Source organism: Maniola hyperantus, chromosome 4, assembly GCF_902806685.2.
Source record: "Maniola hyperantus chromosome 4, iAphHyp1.2, whole genome shotgun sequence".
NCBI classification, from domain to species: Eukaryota; Metazoa; Arthropoda; class Insecta; order Lepidoptera; family Nymphalidae; genus Maniola; species Maniola hyperantus.
In genome coordinates, this window is record NC_048539.1 from 6,732,563 (window position 1) to 6,751,284 (window position 18,722).

Consider the following 18,722-nt stretch of genomic DNA (forward strand, 5'->3'; position numbering starts at 1 on the left):
ACAGATTAATAGGGATACTACGTATCATTCATCCAAGGCGGCGAGTCATAGATGTTAAAAGTACTCTGTGGTCATAGATTATGTGTCAGCGAGTCTTCGACGACGACTTCTGTGGGTTTCAGTTTCTGATAAACTTCTTCAGTTTACTTACGGTAAATTTTTACCATTATAACTGTAGACAAATGATCAAAAATAGTTCAATTTAACTGTTTGTACAAATAAAGTTTAAACCACCTTCAGTTTGCATCTAATAAGTTGTTACGTGACGTTCTTTTTACTAGTACAATAACACAATTATTTTCCTTTAAAAGGTTTTCCAGCTGAATGTCTTGTTGAAAAGCTGTTTTTTTAAACTGCAATATCCTGTTTAATAAAATGCAATATCCATCCGACGAGTCGTACAGTCGGTTGATAAGCCATAACATGACAGTACCACATAGGATAAAGGTAAGTGTGAGCTTACTCAACACTGATATTCTTTGTTTAAGGTTCTAGTTTTCAATCTTTATAGAATCTGAATACAAGACTAAGTCTAAAATCAACAATCAATTTATTTTAGACTTTTTTGATTTGTATCAAAGAAGTCTAAAATAAAATCAAATCAATGAAATATTTCCTTTCGATTTGTACTAGTAGGTGAGCCATCATAAGTTAGTACCCATGTGCTCATTTCATGCTTTATTTTCAGGCAACTGGGGATATTGTTGATGAAGATAATCTCCCTAATGGACTAGTATCAGGATGGGATTATGCCAATGAGAAATTTGATATGAAGGTTCCTGAACGAATCCTTGTAGTGGGCCAAGACCAGCACTTAGGTACGGAATTGAACATATTTAATGAGAAATACCTATATACACACTTTCCTACTTTACATAATTTTATTACTAGCTGAGGTCTATGAATGTCCCTGTGGATTTAGATTTTATTGAAATACTTAAAAATGTAAGAAGTAACCTGAACATTTGGGCAGGCAGCATCAGGACTCCAGTGTAGTAGTCAAGCCATGGACAGTTAACTAACAGACAGTCAAATAGTTACATTTGCATTTATTATGTGAAGTAATAAACTGGTTTAATGAATACTCCATCAGTACCCTTAGTATAAATGTGAAAGTGTGTTTGTTTGTTGGTTTGTCCTTCAATCACGGTGCAATGGATTGATGTGATTTTTTGCATGGGTATACGTATAGAACTGGAGAGGGCCATAGGCTACTTTTTATCCCAGAAAATCAAGGGTTCCCACAGGGTTTTCAAAAAACATAGTCCCACGCGGACAAAGTCGCGGGCATCAGCTAGTATTATAATACAATTTTATACATCTTTCAATAAGTCATAAGACTTTTAAAGCTAGATTGCAAGTCTAAATTCCCCTTAATGTATATTGGGGAAAAGGATAGCTCTACATTTACAGCTGTCAAGTTTAGAGATTATAATAATATACAACCAAATTAGTATTATTATCTATTGAGATACTTCAACAGGTACAAAAGCACCCCCTAGAGAGATTCAACTGGACAATGCAGTTTTACCAACTGACCCTGGCATGATCAGAGTGAGCACTCCTCCTCGTGTTATAACTCTGGATCAACACTACTTTCCTTCTGCTGATGACTTTCCAGCTGAGCTGGCTAACTCTCCTCCAAGAAGCATTCGGCCCATGCGTTCTTTGGGTGATGGAGCAAGATCCACTACACCACATCCTGACCAGTTCAACGAATCTACTATGACTGAATCACGATTAGTTCTAAGGTACACAAATTATTCAACCAATACTCATTGACCTTCCTTATTTTTATAATATTACTAGATGATGCCCACAACTTTAGTCTGCTTTGAATTAGATTTTCAAAAATCCTGTGGGAACTCTTTGATTTTCCATGGTAAATAGTAGTATATGTGAGATGGAAGATATCTCTAAACCAAGAAGAGATAATGCCTGCAACTTCATCCATGTGAATTTATGTTTTTCTGAAAATCCCATGATCTCTTTGATTATCCAGGATGAAAAGTAGCCTATGCTTCCCTGGAAATCAATCTATCTCTGTACTAAATTTCATCAAAATCGGTTAAACGGATGGACTGTGACTAGCCAGCAGAGACACATTTATACTTTACTAAGTTTAATTAATATTGAGGATAATTTAGGAATTCAGACTTTCCTTGTTTACTCAGTTGGCTATTGTTTAAGCTAAATGTTATATTTTATGTTTTAGAGATCCAACACCACCAATGGGTAATGGAGAGGGACTTTCTGCATCTGAAGAGATGGTGCATCTACGAAGGCAGATTGTCAAACTGAATCGCCGTGTAATGGCTATTGAGGCAGAACAGCTGCAAAGACAGCAAAAAGAAAAAATTGCTTATGCAATAAGTATTGCTTACTTATTGTTCAAAGTTATTGCTTGGTTGAATAGATCTTAATTTTTTGAATAGTAGATTAAATTTAAGATGAAGTTTTTTCCTAATACACATATATATAGGTATATAAAACTTCATGAATTTCTTTGAATGGTGATCAACATTTAAATGGCAAACCATGAATAGTTGCCACTCCCATTTATATTGTAGAAAGTATGGAAATGTGGAAGTGTTAATGATTTGTAAATTGCCAACCACCTTAGAACATAGGAAAATTCTTTTATATTGTAATGATTTATGACCATTTGTTGTACAGTGTAATGTATATTGTCGATACTACTGTACTAAAATTACCTTAGCAATATTGAAAACTTAAATGAATTGTTACAAAGTTTTCATGAGTTTTCTTATACTGTTAGATGTTAAAAATGTTGTAATTTTTATTTAATTTAAAATAAAACTGCTTCAATCATTTGCTCTTTGTGGTCGATTATATTGATTCTAGTATACAAAGTTCTGGTTCAATTTAAAAATCACCACTTAGTTCACACTGTTTTTTTTTGGATTTATACAATTTACCTAGTTCTTTTAGGATATTGATATTGTTGTTCAGCCTTGATAGCAATGACACCATCAGCACTGAATTTGCACGGGCTGTTTTTATTACATGTAGTTATTAGAAAGAACCCTGTATGTATTTTTTACATATAATAAGTGTTCAAACTAGCAAACTAATAAACTCTTGTTCTAAAGAAGAATATTAATATTTATTTGCAAATATAAATATGTTTGTCAGTCTGATCGTTACCTGGGCGTTCACGTATCGTTCATCTAGTCGAGTTATTTTTATTACTCTGTTTAACAGAAAAATTAATTTTACATCCTGAGACTGTTATGAGTTTATGTGGATGTTGCACATTGATTGTTACAATAAGGTTTTCACACATTAATATCATCAACATACAATAGGCGGCGACGTGTAATGGTCCACAAACCCTAGGCTGCCTCTTCCAACATCAATGGTCCAAACACGCTTACGCTGCGCGACGCGGCAGCGGCGTATTCCATACAAACTCATATAAATTATATTTCCCGCGCCAAGTGCGCTTTGCTCCATACAAACTCATCCATTATTCCATACTAATATTTAATGCGAAATAATCCATATCCATACAAATATTATAAATGCGAAAGTCTGTCTGTCTGTCTGCTAGCTTTTCGCGGCCCATCTGTTCAACCAATTTTGACAATTTGTACAGAGATAGCTTGCATCCCGGGGAAGGACAAGGCTTATTTCGGACAATCTAAGAGTTCCCACAAGATTTTTAAAAACCTAAATCCACGCGGACAAAGTCGCGGCCAACATCTTGTATTTAATAATGCGAAAGTGTGTCTGTCTATCTGTCTGCTAGCTTTTCACGGCCCAATACTTTAACCGATTTTGATGAAATTTGGTACAGAGTTAGCTTACATTCCGGAGAAGGAAATAGGCTACTTATCCCGGAAAATAAAAGAGTTCCCACGAGATTTCTTAAAAACCTAAGTCCACGTCCACGAAGTCGCGAGCATCATCTAGTAAGCTATAAGTTTACTATGGTAAAAACTTCATCAATAATAGCGTTTCAAGGCCTTTCAGTTTAACCAATTTATATGAAATTTGTTACAGAGATAGCTTGCGTTCCGGAAATTGACATAGGCAACTTTTTATCCCGGAAAAATAGATTTCCCACGGGATTTTTAAAAAACAAATCCACGCGGACAAAGTCGCAGGCATCATCTAGCAAACTATATTTGACGTGCCGCGTCACGTCGGGCAGCGTAGCGTAAGTGCGTCTGGAGTCTGGACCTTAAATCGTCAAACTAAAGCAGTATGTATTACAACACATGCCAGGCATTAGCTAGTCTACCACACTAATATTATAAAGGAGTTAAGTTCAGACGTAAGACGTGATCTCCGAAACTACTCATTTGATTTCACAGATTCATAGCTCACATAATCCTTGAGTGATATTATAGGCTATTATAAATTATACATGTACCGCGGACTAAGTCACAGGCAAAAGCTAGTTTGAAATAAAAACCTTTTCAGGGTAACACTCAATATATTCCAAAAGTCATAGGACATCAACATGGATGGTTAAACATTCTAAAATGTGAATGTTTTAAGAAGTTATCTAGAGATAGGTAAAAATAAAGTGACTTGATTTTACAAAGGAATACTGTATTTGTTCCACTTAATTTATATGTCTGAAGGTTTATCTTCATAGAGAAAAATTACTGAAAATAATGGACCACCAAGTCGTTGGGCTAACCAAGCATTTTTTACAACAGCTAATTTCAGAGAATCCACTGCAAGACGCGCATTTAAATTTGTATGAAGAGCTCTTCCCATTCCTTCTAAAATTATTAAATCTACTCCTCTCATCTTCATTTCTGTACAAAGCCCTAGAAAAGAATTTTTTTATTAAAAATGCGATTCTAATGTTTAATAAGCATCCATACTATCCATATCCATACTAATATTATAAATATGAAAGTTTGTCGTCTGTCTGTCTGCTAGCTTTTCACTGCCTAACAGTTTGACCTTTTTGATGAAATTTAGTACAGAGTTAACTTAGATCCTGGGGAAGGACATAGGTTACCTTTTATCCTGGAAAATTAAAAAGTTCCCACGGGATTTTTAATAACTCTAAATCCACGCAACATTAAAGTCGTGGGCATCATCTAGTCTATATTTAATAAATTGTTTTTAATCTTACCTACACTGATAGTTCTGAGATCAAGGCAAGGACCTCTTTGTCCACTAGACCTAACTACTAAGTCCCCAGTAGCCAAAGCAGCTGCTAGGATAGGGCATATGAGAGATGCACGCTGAAGAACTTCTTCCAGCTCAACATTTGTGATGTCATTGAGTGCTGGCCACTCATTAGCACAGAGTATAACTGATGTGCCCCTCAGTAACAATGCTCTTACAAATGGCAAGATGCCTAATACTATGTCAACACCACTGTTGTCAACAAAAACAGCAGCACAGTGATGAACAGTTTTCTGTAATTAAACAAATTAATTCATTGTCACAATTTTTTTTATGTGAACAACGAGAATTTATTATAATATATAGTGAAAATAATGATGTATTTTATTACCTCTAACTTTTCCAACCATTTTTCTAAGCCATCATAAAGCCATGGCCTTTTTTGGATCTTCTCAAGAGCTTCATAAAGTCCACAATTTAGTATAGAAGTTACAGCCTGTGCACCCCAATCAAACATATTACCTGTTATTGATAAAAACACAGGTCACACAAGTAAAAAACTTTAATATATACCACTTTGCAAAAAAACTAGCAGTTTGGATGGTTTCATTTAGTTGGCAATAATTTACAAGTTTTCAATGCATAAAATGTAACTGGAATGAAAGGATTTGGCCTCAATATCAAGAAACAGGTACCCTTGATAGAGGAGGCAAGGAGCTGGAAGAAAACGTTCCACTGAGCCATGGGACAACCAAATTTTTAGTGAGGTACCTTAGTACTGACCCACATGGATCTCAAAAAAACAAAGAAGTACAGGAGCTCAAGTTATTTTAATATAGCTGGTGAAGAGGTAGCTGCCAACATATACAGTCGGAAACCAGCTAAGGTCCTTAAGTTACTCTGTGATCACTGGATTGAACGTTTGAAATTTGCTATGCAAATACTGTGTTCTCAAGAAACTACTTCTATGGGGTTGGTACAGTTTACATGTTTAAGTGCCTGTTTTTTTGCAAAGGAGTGTATGAACTTATTAAAATTACTATACAAAAAATATTTTGTATCACTACATAGATATATTTTAAAAATAGAAGACACAAATCATACTTTAAAACGAATAAGATTAGAGAAGCTGTCTCAAGCAAACAGCTTTGGTACACTACAACCACTATAATGTAACAAATATATTGGTTTGTAGTCTCTTAAAATATGACATCTGTGAAGTGACTCAGAAAATCTACAATTTTTATTATATTTAGTTTCAATATACCAGCCAAGACTCCTCTACACAATTCTGTCCATCTTTGTCGATTATCTGGCACAGCATCAATTTCTGCCAATCTTACAGCAAGTGTAGCAAGTGCAGTCTCATTTTCGTACTTTTTTTGCTGCTTCCATAAATCAAAAAAGCCTTGAGAACGAAGACATGTTTCGTTGACGTCAAGAAGCAGTCGTATAGTCAATTGTCCGTGAGCACTAAAATAAAAAGAACAGCAATTATTATTACAATCGTCAAAATGAAAAAAAACAGCAATTATTACAATCAACAAAGTTAATGAATCAACAGCACTAAGATTTATATACCTATGAATAGTTAAATTATTACATTACTTACAGAGGATTAATTCTAAGTTCTTTTAAAGCCTCTATGTAGCAAGTCTTAAATTTCAAAGCTCTTATTTCAACAGTTGGATCTTCAGTATTAGAGAGGGCAAAATTAACATATTTTTCCACCAGCTTTTCGCATGTATTTAGCCAATATTCCCTTGCTTCTTCGTCACTTAATAAGTCCAAAGTATCTGGGCTATATTTATCTGGCTCATATAAAATATGAGATAAGCCAAAATGTTCCATTCTGAATGATAGCACTAGGAAAATCGTCAATTACCTACACCCAGGTATTAAATTATTATTTGCTATTACTTATATACATTATAATGTTTTATCAATATGCTAATATGTATTTGGTATTGATAATAACAATATGATCTTTTATCTATATCTTTCAAAATAAAATAGCAACGTATCATAAATTCATAAGTATGAAATAATGAACTGAACTATGAGTCTATGAATCCTTTAAACCTTTAAATTATTGGTCTGTGGTCTGTGGTCTGTGTCCTGTGATACGCCTGTGCTGTGATATGAATTTATAGCACAGGCCACAGAGTAAAAAAAACGTGATCAAAACCAAAAAAAACGATACGATCACAACGTAGACTGAGTAAAAAAGCTAGACTAAAGTACTGTATAACAGCATCTGAGATAGCGATAGCACGACGTTACAATGAATAACACGACAATGGCACCGATTCTAAGCACAACCTAATTTTAAAGTATTCGCACCCTCTTCTTACTATTGTAATATGAAAAGGACAGAAGCAGTTTGACATTTCTAAATTTAATTTTTAGATGGTAAAACCCGTGATTTTAGCACGCACTCGCGAACCTACTGTTTAAATTTGTATTGTGCACTAAAATTTAGAGTCTTTAAATGTGAAAGTCATGTTCCGTTCCTTTTTTAACATTAGTAAAAAGAAAAGGATGCAGATACTCTAAATTTAGTTTAGAGAGAGACTAGAGAATCGGGGCCAATTACCATTGTTTAGTAGTCAATATTTGTATTAACCGATCAACAATATTTGTATTAAACGTTTTTTATGTGAAAACAAGTGTAAACAACTAATGAGAAATACAATGACGCCACGAATTCTCAAAGTTTGTTTTGCTACTAAAGTTGTAGTCCTTGAAAAAAACCGGTAACAGGATAAGGGACAAAAAATGGGTTAGCTGCGTCTCTGTTTATCATATTAGTAACTTTATCTTTTTAGTGTGAATGAGAAAGCAAACGTTGCTTTGTCTAGATTTTGTACTCAGTCTACGGATCAAAACCACCGATTTTTTTTAAATTTATTTTACAACCCTGGATGACATTTCTTTAAGGCCTGACACAGAGAAGAAGAAACTAGAAATCAAAGCTACACGCTTTGATGTATACCTACACAGATGTACCGGATATGCAACAAGCGGGGCCCCCTGAGTCCCTCTCGCTCAAGCAGAGGTACTTACTTGTGAAATGTTATTCCGTCTATTTTACGTTCGCTTCGGCTATTGTAGCCTAATATACTGCAACCCACCATTGCACAATAACTTCAAAAACAAACAACAAAACGAATCAATTATTTATTTACAATACTTGAGTCAACATAACTTCACTTCACGTTGTTTGCTAATGTCTCACGTACAAATACATTTTGACAAACAAAAAAAGTGGCCACGGTGATAAGGACAAAACACAATCATTTTATCACGTTCTAATAAGAGCTTAAATATATTTAGCTATCTCGCTCTAACAGTAAGAGTCACAATAGAGCTACTTCTAAAGGTATTCATTCTGAGGCATAAATACATAATTTGTACTCTATGCATGCACACCAAAGAGCACACATCACACAGCTGGTAGTGATTACATACTCTTTGACACATTTGGACACATTTGTATTGTATAATGTATTGTGTGTAGTCACAGAGTACCTACTTTTTACATACGGAGTGTAGTATTCGTTTCTTGCTTCGTCGTGTTATTGAATTGATTATTGAAGCTACAGAAATGTTTTTAGATTGGACAGGTCGACGTTTTTTAATAAATGACTGTGTTTTGCAAAGAGTGAAGTGATCAAATGTGTATATTAGAGTTTAGTTATTAGTGGATGAAATGTTTTGTGATTGATATAACGAATCATTGGTACGCAAGATGGACGAAATGTCTAAGGGCATGTCACAAACAGGTAGCGCCACCGTAACTGACAAAATTCAAGATATTGATGGTAATTTTGCCCAATGCCTTTGCCTATTTTAGGTGTCTGCGTGTCCACAAGCCTCCTGTTTCTATACTATAAAAAAAGGTTTATGTCCAGCGGGCGATATTTAAAAATTATTATGTATTTATTCTAATACAAAATTTATTTGACTGCTGTTTACTACAGGGTACCATATTAAATTTAAAGTTTAAACGAACTGTTAGTTAAAATAAAAGTACCGCTATAGGTAACTAAAAATAAAGCTACACAAAAATTTGTTATGTAGATAATATTCAATATACGTTTTCCTTTAAAAAATATAAGTATAGCGTTATGTAATTTTTCTTCTTTTGGGTCCAGAATAACTTGTTATTATTTATCATTACATTTTGACATAAATTGATACAAATTATATTGTTGAAACAACCTCATATTCTCCTATATAATTATTTACTAGGAAGATAAATATGTTACAAATTAAATGATTTTAATTTTTTTATTAAGTACTTACAATTTACATGGATGGAGTAATTCTTTATCAGGTCTACAACAAAAAAAATATATAAAGTGTACAGTAGCACTCTGCTGAGATTGTGGGATTAATGTGGTTTTTAATTAAACTTGTTAAATGTATTTTAATATTTTTTTGAAAGTTTTACGAGTTAAATAACAATTTTGGATCAAAAAGTCAGAACATTTTCGGCTAATACCGACAAATTGGGCACTCTAAATTCTCACATTGCATTTTCGATCCTAAAATATTGCCTTTTTGTACCTAAATTAATTTACATTCTCCGCGCGAGCCCAATTTGGAAATTTCATGGACTACTCGATAACATGGATGCCACCCTTAAAAGTACACTAGAACAAATTCTAAATTTAACTTTTGATGAGCACTCCTGGAACCAAGCAACTTTACCGGTCAAGTACGGTGGCATCGGCGTGAGGAAAATTTCCAGTGTAGCTCTTCCGGCTTTTCTGTCCTCTGTGCATAGTATAAAAGAGCTTAGCTCTCAAATTCTCAAATCCAATTCATCATTGACCTATGCCACAGAGGCCCTAGAGAGTTGGAAGGTCAGATGTCCCAATGTCGACATCCCGAAGGAACGTACTACACAAAAACTTTGGGATTTGCCATTGGTTCAACTGACACATACGAATTTGGTTCAAAATCTTACAAGTGACAGAGATCGTGCCAGGCTTCTAGCATTATCCGAAAAGGAATCTGGGTATTGGCTGCATGCCTTGCCATCAAAAAATCTCGGCACACTTTTAGATAACGAAAGTTTTCGTGTGGCTCTAGGTCTCAGATTGGGAACACCACTGTGCCATCAGCACAGATGTCCGTGTGGAAAAGAGGTTGATAAATTTGGAATCCACGGACTCTCTTGCCAAAGGAGCTCCGGTAGGCTGTTTAGGCATGGCTCTCTTAACGATACAATTAAAAGAGCTCTTGCCACCATAAATATTCCTGCGCTCATTGAGCCGGCAGGGATTAGTCGGGATGATGGCAAGAGACCTGATGGATTGACGCTGGTTCCCTGGGAACGGGGACGGGCGCTAATGTGGGACGCAACTTGCGTTGACACATTGGCCCCGTGTCATATCAGGAAGACAGCATCAAGACCGGGAGCCGCAGCAGAAACAGCTGAAAACGGCAAGCGGCGCAAGTATGCCTCTCTTATAGAGAGTTACATTTTTGTGCCGTTTGCCGTGGAGACCCTGGGGCCATGGAGTCTTAGTGCTAAAAATTTTTTACGAGACATTTCACCGCGATTAATAGCCTCAACTGGTGACAGAAGGGCTGGCTCATTTTTTGCGCAGCGGATCAGCCTGGCTGTCCAGCGCGGAAATGCAGCCAGTATTCTTGGCACCATTCCACGCGTTCATGATTTATATAGTAATTAGATAAGGCTAGCTTTAAGTTTTATTGTATTAAAAAAAAAAAAAAAAAAAAAAAAAAAAAAAAAAATTTTGTGTTATATTAAAAGAAATGATTAAAAAGTAAAAAAGTACGCTTTACAAGCAGTTGATTTGGATCTCACAGATTTTATCATTATGAACAACAACAGGGTGATCTGAGGTTTTTTTTATTGTGATTGAAAATATGCTAATGCAAAATTAATCTAGAGAAAATTTAATTTAAGTACCTACCTAATCACATATAAATTACATAAATTGGCAATAAAAATTTACTGCAAATGTAATACTTAGTGTCATAATCTTCCACTATTGCCACAATCTTCATTTCAAGCCAAAGGTTTAATTACCATTAGAAATTCAGTTCAGGATGAGCTAAAAGTAATTAAAGTTTATGTTGACTGTTGGCTTGCTGAACTTGTCATAAATAATCAACACTTTGAAATAATGTCAATTAATTAGTATAGTATTTATTTATTTAAAAGAACAGTGTAAACTCCATTGCTTTTGCAATTTTATTTAACAAAAAGTTCTTTAAATGTAAAAATGGCTAAGGTTCGTTTGGCTTACATTGTTACAGTATGTGGCAGAAAATAATGTAATGCCTTTAGGAGGAGTAAGCGGTTTTGTAGAGCATTGTCTCTGTCGTTGAGACTGACGAAACGTCATATAGGTATGAGTGACAGAGCCAACACTACAAAGCCGAAATGTCATTCTAAAAACCAATGTACATTATTTTCTGCTGCATACTGTACTCTTATTCTCTATTTAAGGAAAACTGTTTATTACACAAAAAAGTACCTGATCCCTTCAATTTTGCCAATAGAGTTTACACTGTAATTTAACGTTAAGTAGGCTATTCAATTTTGGTGCTTGCTAGAAACCGGCTTCCTCTAAAAGTTCTGTCCATTTAGGCTGGAGACAAAGACTTGGTCAGATGTTAAATACTCCCTTGAATATTAAATAGTTGAGATATATCAGCTAGATAGCTTTTGCTATAAAAAGGTGTATAAAATTTATAGAGGGACAGAAAGTGAAAATTCTTATCTTAATCTATTTAAGACATTATTTAAATTAGCTTAACTATCTCAAAATTAAAATATTATTCTTTTATGTCACAAATTAATAAGCTTATTTTGATATTTCTTGTTCATGATCAATGACTATTTTTACTTTGTATGAACAATTGAACATACTAAAACAAAATTAAGTAAATAATTTTAGACAAATAATTATGAAGTTATTTGTAATCAAAAACAAACTAAGTGTCTTTATAAATTGTATTAATACTTATTTTATTTTAGTTAAAATCTCTAAAAACAATTCATCTTGCATCGAATAATACAGTAGACCTGTTGATGGCTTGAAACTATTCTGAAGAAAATATGCACTTATGGATGGGATGATACTATAGGAACCTTTCCACTTTATTCTTCTCTAACAAACATTTATTGCAATAGATTTTTATATACAAATATTATTGATATGTATCAGTTTATCTTTTGTAACAGACTTACTACATTTAAAACTATGATGTTACTGTAAATGCATGTACAGCTTACTTGATATGTACAGTAATAGCATTCGGAAAAATCTGTGTAACAATAATAAAATAACTGTGACTTGATGGTGATACTCGCAGATTTTGCAGATGGCGTAAAGCATGGTTTGCGGCACGCTCGCCAACCATGCTAGCATTGGTAGAACAACTACGGTCATACCTCGGAGGAGGATGTGAGTCATGCATGCATAACCAGCATGTCCTGTTCTCCAAACCACCCAAAAATAGTACAAACTCTATGTCAAACAATGGTGCTTTTGTGCCATTATAACTGAATTAAAACAATATTTCCAAGTTTTGCATTAATTTTTAGCATTTTCTGTGAGTGAAGCTTCATTCATTCATTCATTCATTCATTGTTCATATTCCCTTGTTGTATTTTTTTGACAAAGGTGGTTTAACTGATTTGTTTTAATAATATTATGCAAAACACTGTTTGTGTTTTTTAGGCTTGTGGTTAGTTAGACATACATAGTTATTAGTTATGTCAGATAATTGAAAATGATGACAGTACAGAAATACAACATTCTATGAAAGTACTTCACCTTTTCGTAACTGGTTATTAATCCAGAATATTTTATCCGCGTTCATAACAGAATAAGATTAGAATTACGTCGTTTCATCACTGGTAAGTACTACCCAAGAATATTTTATCCAGGTTTGTAACAGAATATAAGATTAATGTATTTTATAACTGGTTACAAAGAAACAACGTAATTTTAATCTTATTTCATTATGAACCCGGATAAAATATTCTTGAATAGATGATGATGCCCGCGACTTCGCCTGCGTGGATTAAGGTTTTTTAAAATCCCGTGGGGACTTCAATTTTCCGAGAAAAAAGTAGCTTATGTCCTTTCCCAGGATTTAAGCTAACTCTGTACAAAATTTCATCAAAATCGGTTAAACTGTTGGGCCATGAAAAACAAGCAGACAGACAGACCGACACACTTTCGCATTTATAATATTAAGTATGGATTAATAACCAGTTACGAAAAGACAAAATATAAATATTATTTTGTAGCTCGTTACGAAACATTGGTTACTAACTTCTTTGTGCCACAGCCATTTTAGAAATAAACTTAGAACCGTAGATTTTAATACCACAGTTTACCGCTACACATAGGCATATTTAAATATTTACTTAATCCCCTCAAGTGACACCTAGCTGAATATAGGTATTTTAAAATCTCCATGAAGTTTCTCAGTTTTTAGGGTTCTGTATCTCCAAAGGAAAAAAGGAACACTAACGGCGGTTACGCACTCATCCGATCCGAGTCCGTGAAAATTATTTTATTTTTATAATTATGACATATGTTGTAGATATTTTTCATATCCGTATTTTGTGTGTGGTCACTGTTATAGTTCATTTTTGTTTGTCTGTCGTCTTTTAAAACCTGCCTAAGGAATCAGAACCTATACTTCCTGTTGACCTAGAATCATGAAATTTGCCAGGTAGCAATGTATTATAGCACAAGTAAAGGAAAAATTCCGAAAACTATGAATTTGTTATTATATCACTAAAAAAATTTAAAAGTATTTATTTCTTTTACGATGGTATGGAACCTTTTGTGTGCGAGTCTGACACGCACTTGACCAGGTTTTTTAAAATAAAAACTAGCATTTCGAAGTAATGACCGTCACAGGTTTTAGCAACTAGCATGACTACAGAACCTTACGCTTAATTGATATGCACTTGACCATTGGTATTAAATATTTGTTACAAGCCAAAGATTTATCCATAGACTACCTGTGTCTATTATTTATTGATGCACTAATAAAATAAATTAACATTTATCACTGACCTCTAATACAAGTATGCTGGAACTGAGATGGCCAACCTGTTTGTAAAGCAACTTGAGGTTAGCCATTTTGGCACTGGTAGCTATCAGCGCCAGTGATGTGTGAGCTTAATGTGAGCATACTCAGAACTAAATATTAGTGATGAGACATCTGTACAATTATTATCAACACAAAGATCATTTGACAGTCACAGTATCAATTTTAATTCCCGGTTCGCTCAATGGGATGCTTCGATTTGGCACAGAAATAACTGTCATTTTGTATAGCATATTTCTTCCAGCTTACTTGTATATATATATATGTTCATTTCAGTGATATTGATTTGATACAGAAATGTAATTAACGGTTGAATGCTGACTTGTGGGTTTGCTTAATACATACCTATTGTATGGTTGCACGACAGGTTGAGTTAGCAATCTGGATGGGGGCGCCCCCGCACACCCATACAGCCCCCGCGGTAACCCGGTGCGGGATAGTGAGGGTGACGTGCGGGTGTGTGGGGCGTCCCCCTGCCTCATCATACCCCGATTGCCATCTCGACCTGTCGCGTACTACACTTACATCTTCATTTAAAATGTTAAAAATAGCGAAACTCAATAGGAGCCAACCTCATACAATCTATACTTTAATAATACTTAAAACTGTAATTGAAAATTTTCTCTACATTAAATATGTTTTGCAATTTTTAATCTGAGGAAGCATTATTATAACTTATTATTATCGATGTTTGTGCACTCTTCACACTTCTGAAACTACTGAACAGATTTGAATGCAACTCAACATTCTTAAATAGCTAACAATCTGGGTCAATTTAAAGGGTAGTTTTTAATTGTTATCCCAAATACACTCCTAAAGTATATGAACTCGGGAAATGATCATTGATCAGCTATATACAATGCCAGAAATGAGCGGGTGTTCCCGACGACCGTTGTTATGGATGATTCAGAAACCGTGAATCGTTGACGTGACGTACGTAGGTTGAGTACACCTCCCGAAAGGTCGACAAATATTTATGTTAGAACTACCACTATAACCTGAGCTAACAATTCATTGATTAAACATTTCATGCCAAACTATGCTGAATTGTCCCTGGGTGTGACATTGATAAAATATATTTAAACACTTGCTCGACAGATTGGTTTATTGCGTTACATCTACTTCTATTTTAGAAGTTTTATAGTAAACATTTGGAAACAAGAGTTACGTTTTTTTGCTGTAAGCGAATGTAACGATGTTGTTACTTCATTTCATATAATCCGTTGCATTGACCTGCTAGGTATTTACACGAGGGAATTTGTGGCATTCGGCAAAATGCAAGAGGATCAAAGATAATGTTGAATTTGTCGTCTGGTTCTTTTCAATACGATCTGTAGTAATCAGATAAATCATGTTTTACGGCTCACGACTTCCTTTTACGAAAATATGCCTTTCTTTGGAATTTGAAGAAAAAAAGTCTATATTTAGATTACAGTTTGAACAGTCGGTCCCGCGTGTGTCGTTCATTTATGCGTCAGTCCTTTAGGCCTTCATTATGTACTTACCTATTTATGTTAATAAATAATTTGACTGCCTCTTGCATAGAATTAACTATATCTAACAAGTTTGTGCTTACCGACTAAAGAAACAATTTCGTTACGACAAACGACAAATATATTTCATTTCTGAGTATCTATATCATCTGCTACGTAAATGCCCGAACTACTTACGGTAATCCTAATTTTGCAATAAAATCTATGATTTACCAAGTCTTCAAGAACTTTCAGAACGAAACACCCCTACTATACGCAGACTTGTCATATCTAAAGACCTGCATTCCTGAGAATTTTTCATAATGTTCTCAAAGGTGTGTAAAGTTTGCCAATCTGCACTTGACCAGCACGGTAGACTATGGTCAACAACGCCTTCTCATTCTAAGAGGAAACCCATTCTCAGTGAGCCGGCGATGGTTTGATGATGATGATCATTACAAAGGTTCTTCCCTTACCCTCGCTGAATCTTCTTACTATAGTCATGCATGGTGTCAATAGTATTTTACATACTTAATATGAAAAAGCTGTTTTGTAGTCTAATAATAAATTATGAATTCAATATACCTTCCGCCTAACCGACTACGTCCGGCTTCTGTATTTGAGTGACATTGTTGATCATTATAATATTGACGGCAGGCTCGTCGACGCCGATGGTGTACGTGAACGAATCGTGCCTGGAGTGTGAACGAGTTCGCGCGGCTTGCGAGCGGCTGGGCGCCGTGGAGGCCGTGCGGGGGCCCGAAGTGCTGCCCTTGACCCAGCAGCAACCGGCACCTCCCTCCTACCTTGTGACCGCACCCTTCGAAGGAGAACTCTTCGATGCAGCACATAAGGCAAAATATAGGTCAGTATCGTTTGCGCTACATAGTATAATATATTATATAGATTAGATTAGATAGATATAAACAACGTACCGAATTGAGAACCTCCTCCTTTTTGGAATTCTTCTCTTTGTCATCACCTCGTAATAAATAGGTACCTTGGGCATTCTTTACGATCGGTCGAAACACATGTTAACTATGTAGAACATAGACATGATATTATTACGTAACTTGTTTCAAGTAGGTAGATATTTTATTTGAAATGTTCTAAAGTCAGCTAAATACTGACCCTGACCCTGACTACAAATGCGCATGTTTGCAAGGATGTTTTCATTTTGTCACATGCAACTTTGGTTATCCGGATATAAACTTACTAGAATGGAAGCATTTACGAGATTTAGCCACAATGTAAGTAAAGGATAACTTTAAACTTTGTTTTTATTTTTTTTAAGCTGTCCAGTCTTCAATGAAACAAGAATGGCTATGGCCTCTAAAGTAGTGTATAATTGGGCATTCTAGATCATTAAAGCATGTTTCGTTTCACTTCGTTTCACTTCGTTTCACTTCGTTCCACTTCGTTCACGAAACATGCTTTAGTGATCTAGCAATGCCCAATTATAGCTTTTGCATTTCGTTCATTCGAAACATGATTTAGTGATTGCGCAACTAAGATTTCATAAAGGTTAATCATTAACTAAGATGGTTTGCAATTTTCAATATAAACTATGGTGACGTTGAGAAACTGTTACTTTATTCGAGTTTGTTAAAGCTATCACACAAAAATGAGATTTGAAAAGCAGCCTCAATCACTTAATTTTAATAACATTTGTACTGTTAGCGAAAATACTACATTCCGTCATGGTAAACTACTTCCCAATACAATACGGTGTCTTATATGTGGTCCATCGAACTGTGGTAAAACCAATTTAGTCATCGGTCTTCTCCTACACGAAAATGGATTACGATTTAGAAACGTTTATGTTTATTCAAAAACCTTGTATCAACCTAAATATACGCTTTTAGAAAATATTTTGAAAAGAGTACCGGGAGTGTCTTACTTTAAATACCACGCCAATAATGATGTCCTTAGTCCTCAAAGCGCTAAACCTAATTCAGTCATAATTTTTGATGACGTAGCATCTGAAAAACAAAACAACATCAGAGATTACTTTGCTATGGGTAGACACAAGTTTGTTGACTGTTTTTATTTAAATCAAACATATACAAAAATTCCTAAACAGCTTGTGAGAGACAACGCTAATCTCATAGTTTTATTCAAACAGGATGACATTAATTTGAAACATGTTTATGACGAACATGTCAACACTGATATGTCCTGGTCATTATTTCGAGAAATGTGTTCAAAAGTATGGAATAATCCATATAATTATCTAGTAATTAACAAAGATTGTCCTAAGAATGAAGGAGGTTATAGAAAATCATTTGATACATTCATTGTGTTCGATTAATCATGTTAATTTATTTAAATATAGACGTTTCCTTCAAACCACGTCATTGATTTAAACGTATACATATATAACACTCCTATTATTTTTATAATGGACCGTCATATAAAGCAGCAGATTATTGAAGCATCCGAAGCTGTAAAAAGGAAATTAAAATTATTGAAAGATTCAAAAACTGATAATGATATGGTTCTTCAATCAGTATTTAAACCTATTACTACTTCACTTGATCGTATCGCCGATAAAAATAATAAAAATATTGATTTTGAAAATTTTGATGTTTCTAAAGAACCTGAAAGCCGTGAATGGAGCCAGTTAGATCTGAAACAGGATACCACGTTATTGGATCCAAGCGATTCTAGTAATCCTCAAGAGTCAGATGATGAAAATAGTGATGCGTCATTTAAATCGAGTGAAACATCTAGTTGGTCCCTATCGTCAGAAAATTTCGGGGATATTCCATTCGGTGTACGATCTGTAAATGGAAAACCTTTCATAGGTCTTACTCCGATTAAAATTAATAGTAATTCTTTTGTAATTGCTGAAAAAGAATATAAAAAGACTCCTGGTCTTAATGAATTGTTACTTAGTAGAAACCCTAACCTATCTTTGATCGATAAAGAAGATATAATAAACTATAAAGCAATCCTTTTGACAACGAATGTACATCGTCGAGACTATGATCCATCAAAACCAATTAAAAGTAACAA

General features: G+C 34.6%; 3 protein-coding genes across 10 annotated transcripts in view; 2 read left to right on the plus strand and 1 right to left on the minus strand.

Moving 5' to 3' along the window:
- Positions 1–10: 10 nt before the first annotated feature.
- Tango11 (transport and golgi organization 11) lies at positions 11–3,116 on the plus strand. Its single transcript, XM_034985209.2, has 5 exons — positions 11–152; positions 312–447; positions 689–818; positions 1,484–1,751; positions 2,216–3,116. Exons 2-5 carry the CDS (start codon positions 376–378, stop codon positions 2,421–2,423), a joined length of 678 nt encoding a protein of 225 aa, XP_034841100.1. The 5' UTR covers positions 11–152; positions 312–375; the 3' UTR covers positions 2,424–3,116.
- A 1,448-nt stretch (positions 3,117–4,564) lies between these two features.
- On the minus strand, positions 4,565–7,165 carry LOC117997038 (4'-phosphopantetheine phosphatase). Its single transcript, XM_034985205.2, has 5 exons — positions 6,728–7,165; positions 6,383–6,588; positions 5,507–5,637; positions 5,120–5,408; positions 4,565–4,805 (listed from the first exon to the last, which is right to left on the minus strand). The coding sequence occupies exons 1-5, from the start codon at positions 6,964–6,966 to the stop codon at positions 4,600–4,602; spliced, it is 1,071 nt and encodes a 356-aa protein (XP_034841096.1). The 5' UTR covers positions 6,967–7,165; the 3' UTR covers positions 4,565–4,599.
- A 1,473-nt stretch (positions 7,166–8,638) lies between these two features.
- Positions 8,639–18,722, plus strand: part of pbl (epithelial cell transforming 2 pebble) — a 38,910-nt gene continuing 28,826 nt past the window's right edge. For 3 of the 8 annotated variants that reach the window (XM_034968037.2, XM_069498228.1, XM_069498231.1), the window contains exons 1-2: positions 8,640–8,939; positions 16,362–16,569. In XM_034968037.2, the coding sequence (XP_034823928.1) occupies positions 8,867–8,939; positions 16,362–16,569 (281 nt within the window). In that variant the 5' untranslated portion in view covers positions 8,640–8,866. Of the gene's footprint in view, positions 8,940–12,474; positions 12,567–16,361; positions 16,570–18,722 lie in introns of all 8 variants that reach the window. The other 5 variants (XM_069498233.1, XM_034968038.2, XM_069498229.1 and 2 more) reach the window with 4 other exon arrangements.

Bases quoted from the DNA above. Each gene is read 5' to 3' on its own strand.
- Tango11 (XM_034985209.2), top strand. From the start codon at position 376: ATGCAATATCCATCCGACGAGTCGTACAGTCGGTTGATAAGCCATAAC. The intron at 819-1,483 runs GTACGGAATTGA...ATACTTCAACAG, and splicing joins GGGCCAAGACCAGCACTTAG to GTACAAAAGCACCCCCTAGA. The intron at 1,752-2,215 runs GTACACAAATTA...TTTATGTTTTAG, and splicing joins GAATCACGATTAGTTCTAAG to AGATCCAACACCACCAATGG.
- LOC117997038 (XM_034985205.2), bottom strand. From the start codon at position 6,966: ATGGAACATTTTGGCTTATCTCATATTTTATATGAGCCAGATAAATAT. The intron at 5,638-6,382 runs GTATATTGAAAC...TATCAATAACAG, and splicing joins GTGTAGAGGAGTCTTGGCTG to GTAATATGTTTGATTGGGGT. The intron at 4,806-5,119 runs GTAAGATTAAAA...ATTCTTTTCTAG, and splicing joins TCTCAGAACTATCAGTGTAG to GGCTTTGTACAGAAATGAAG.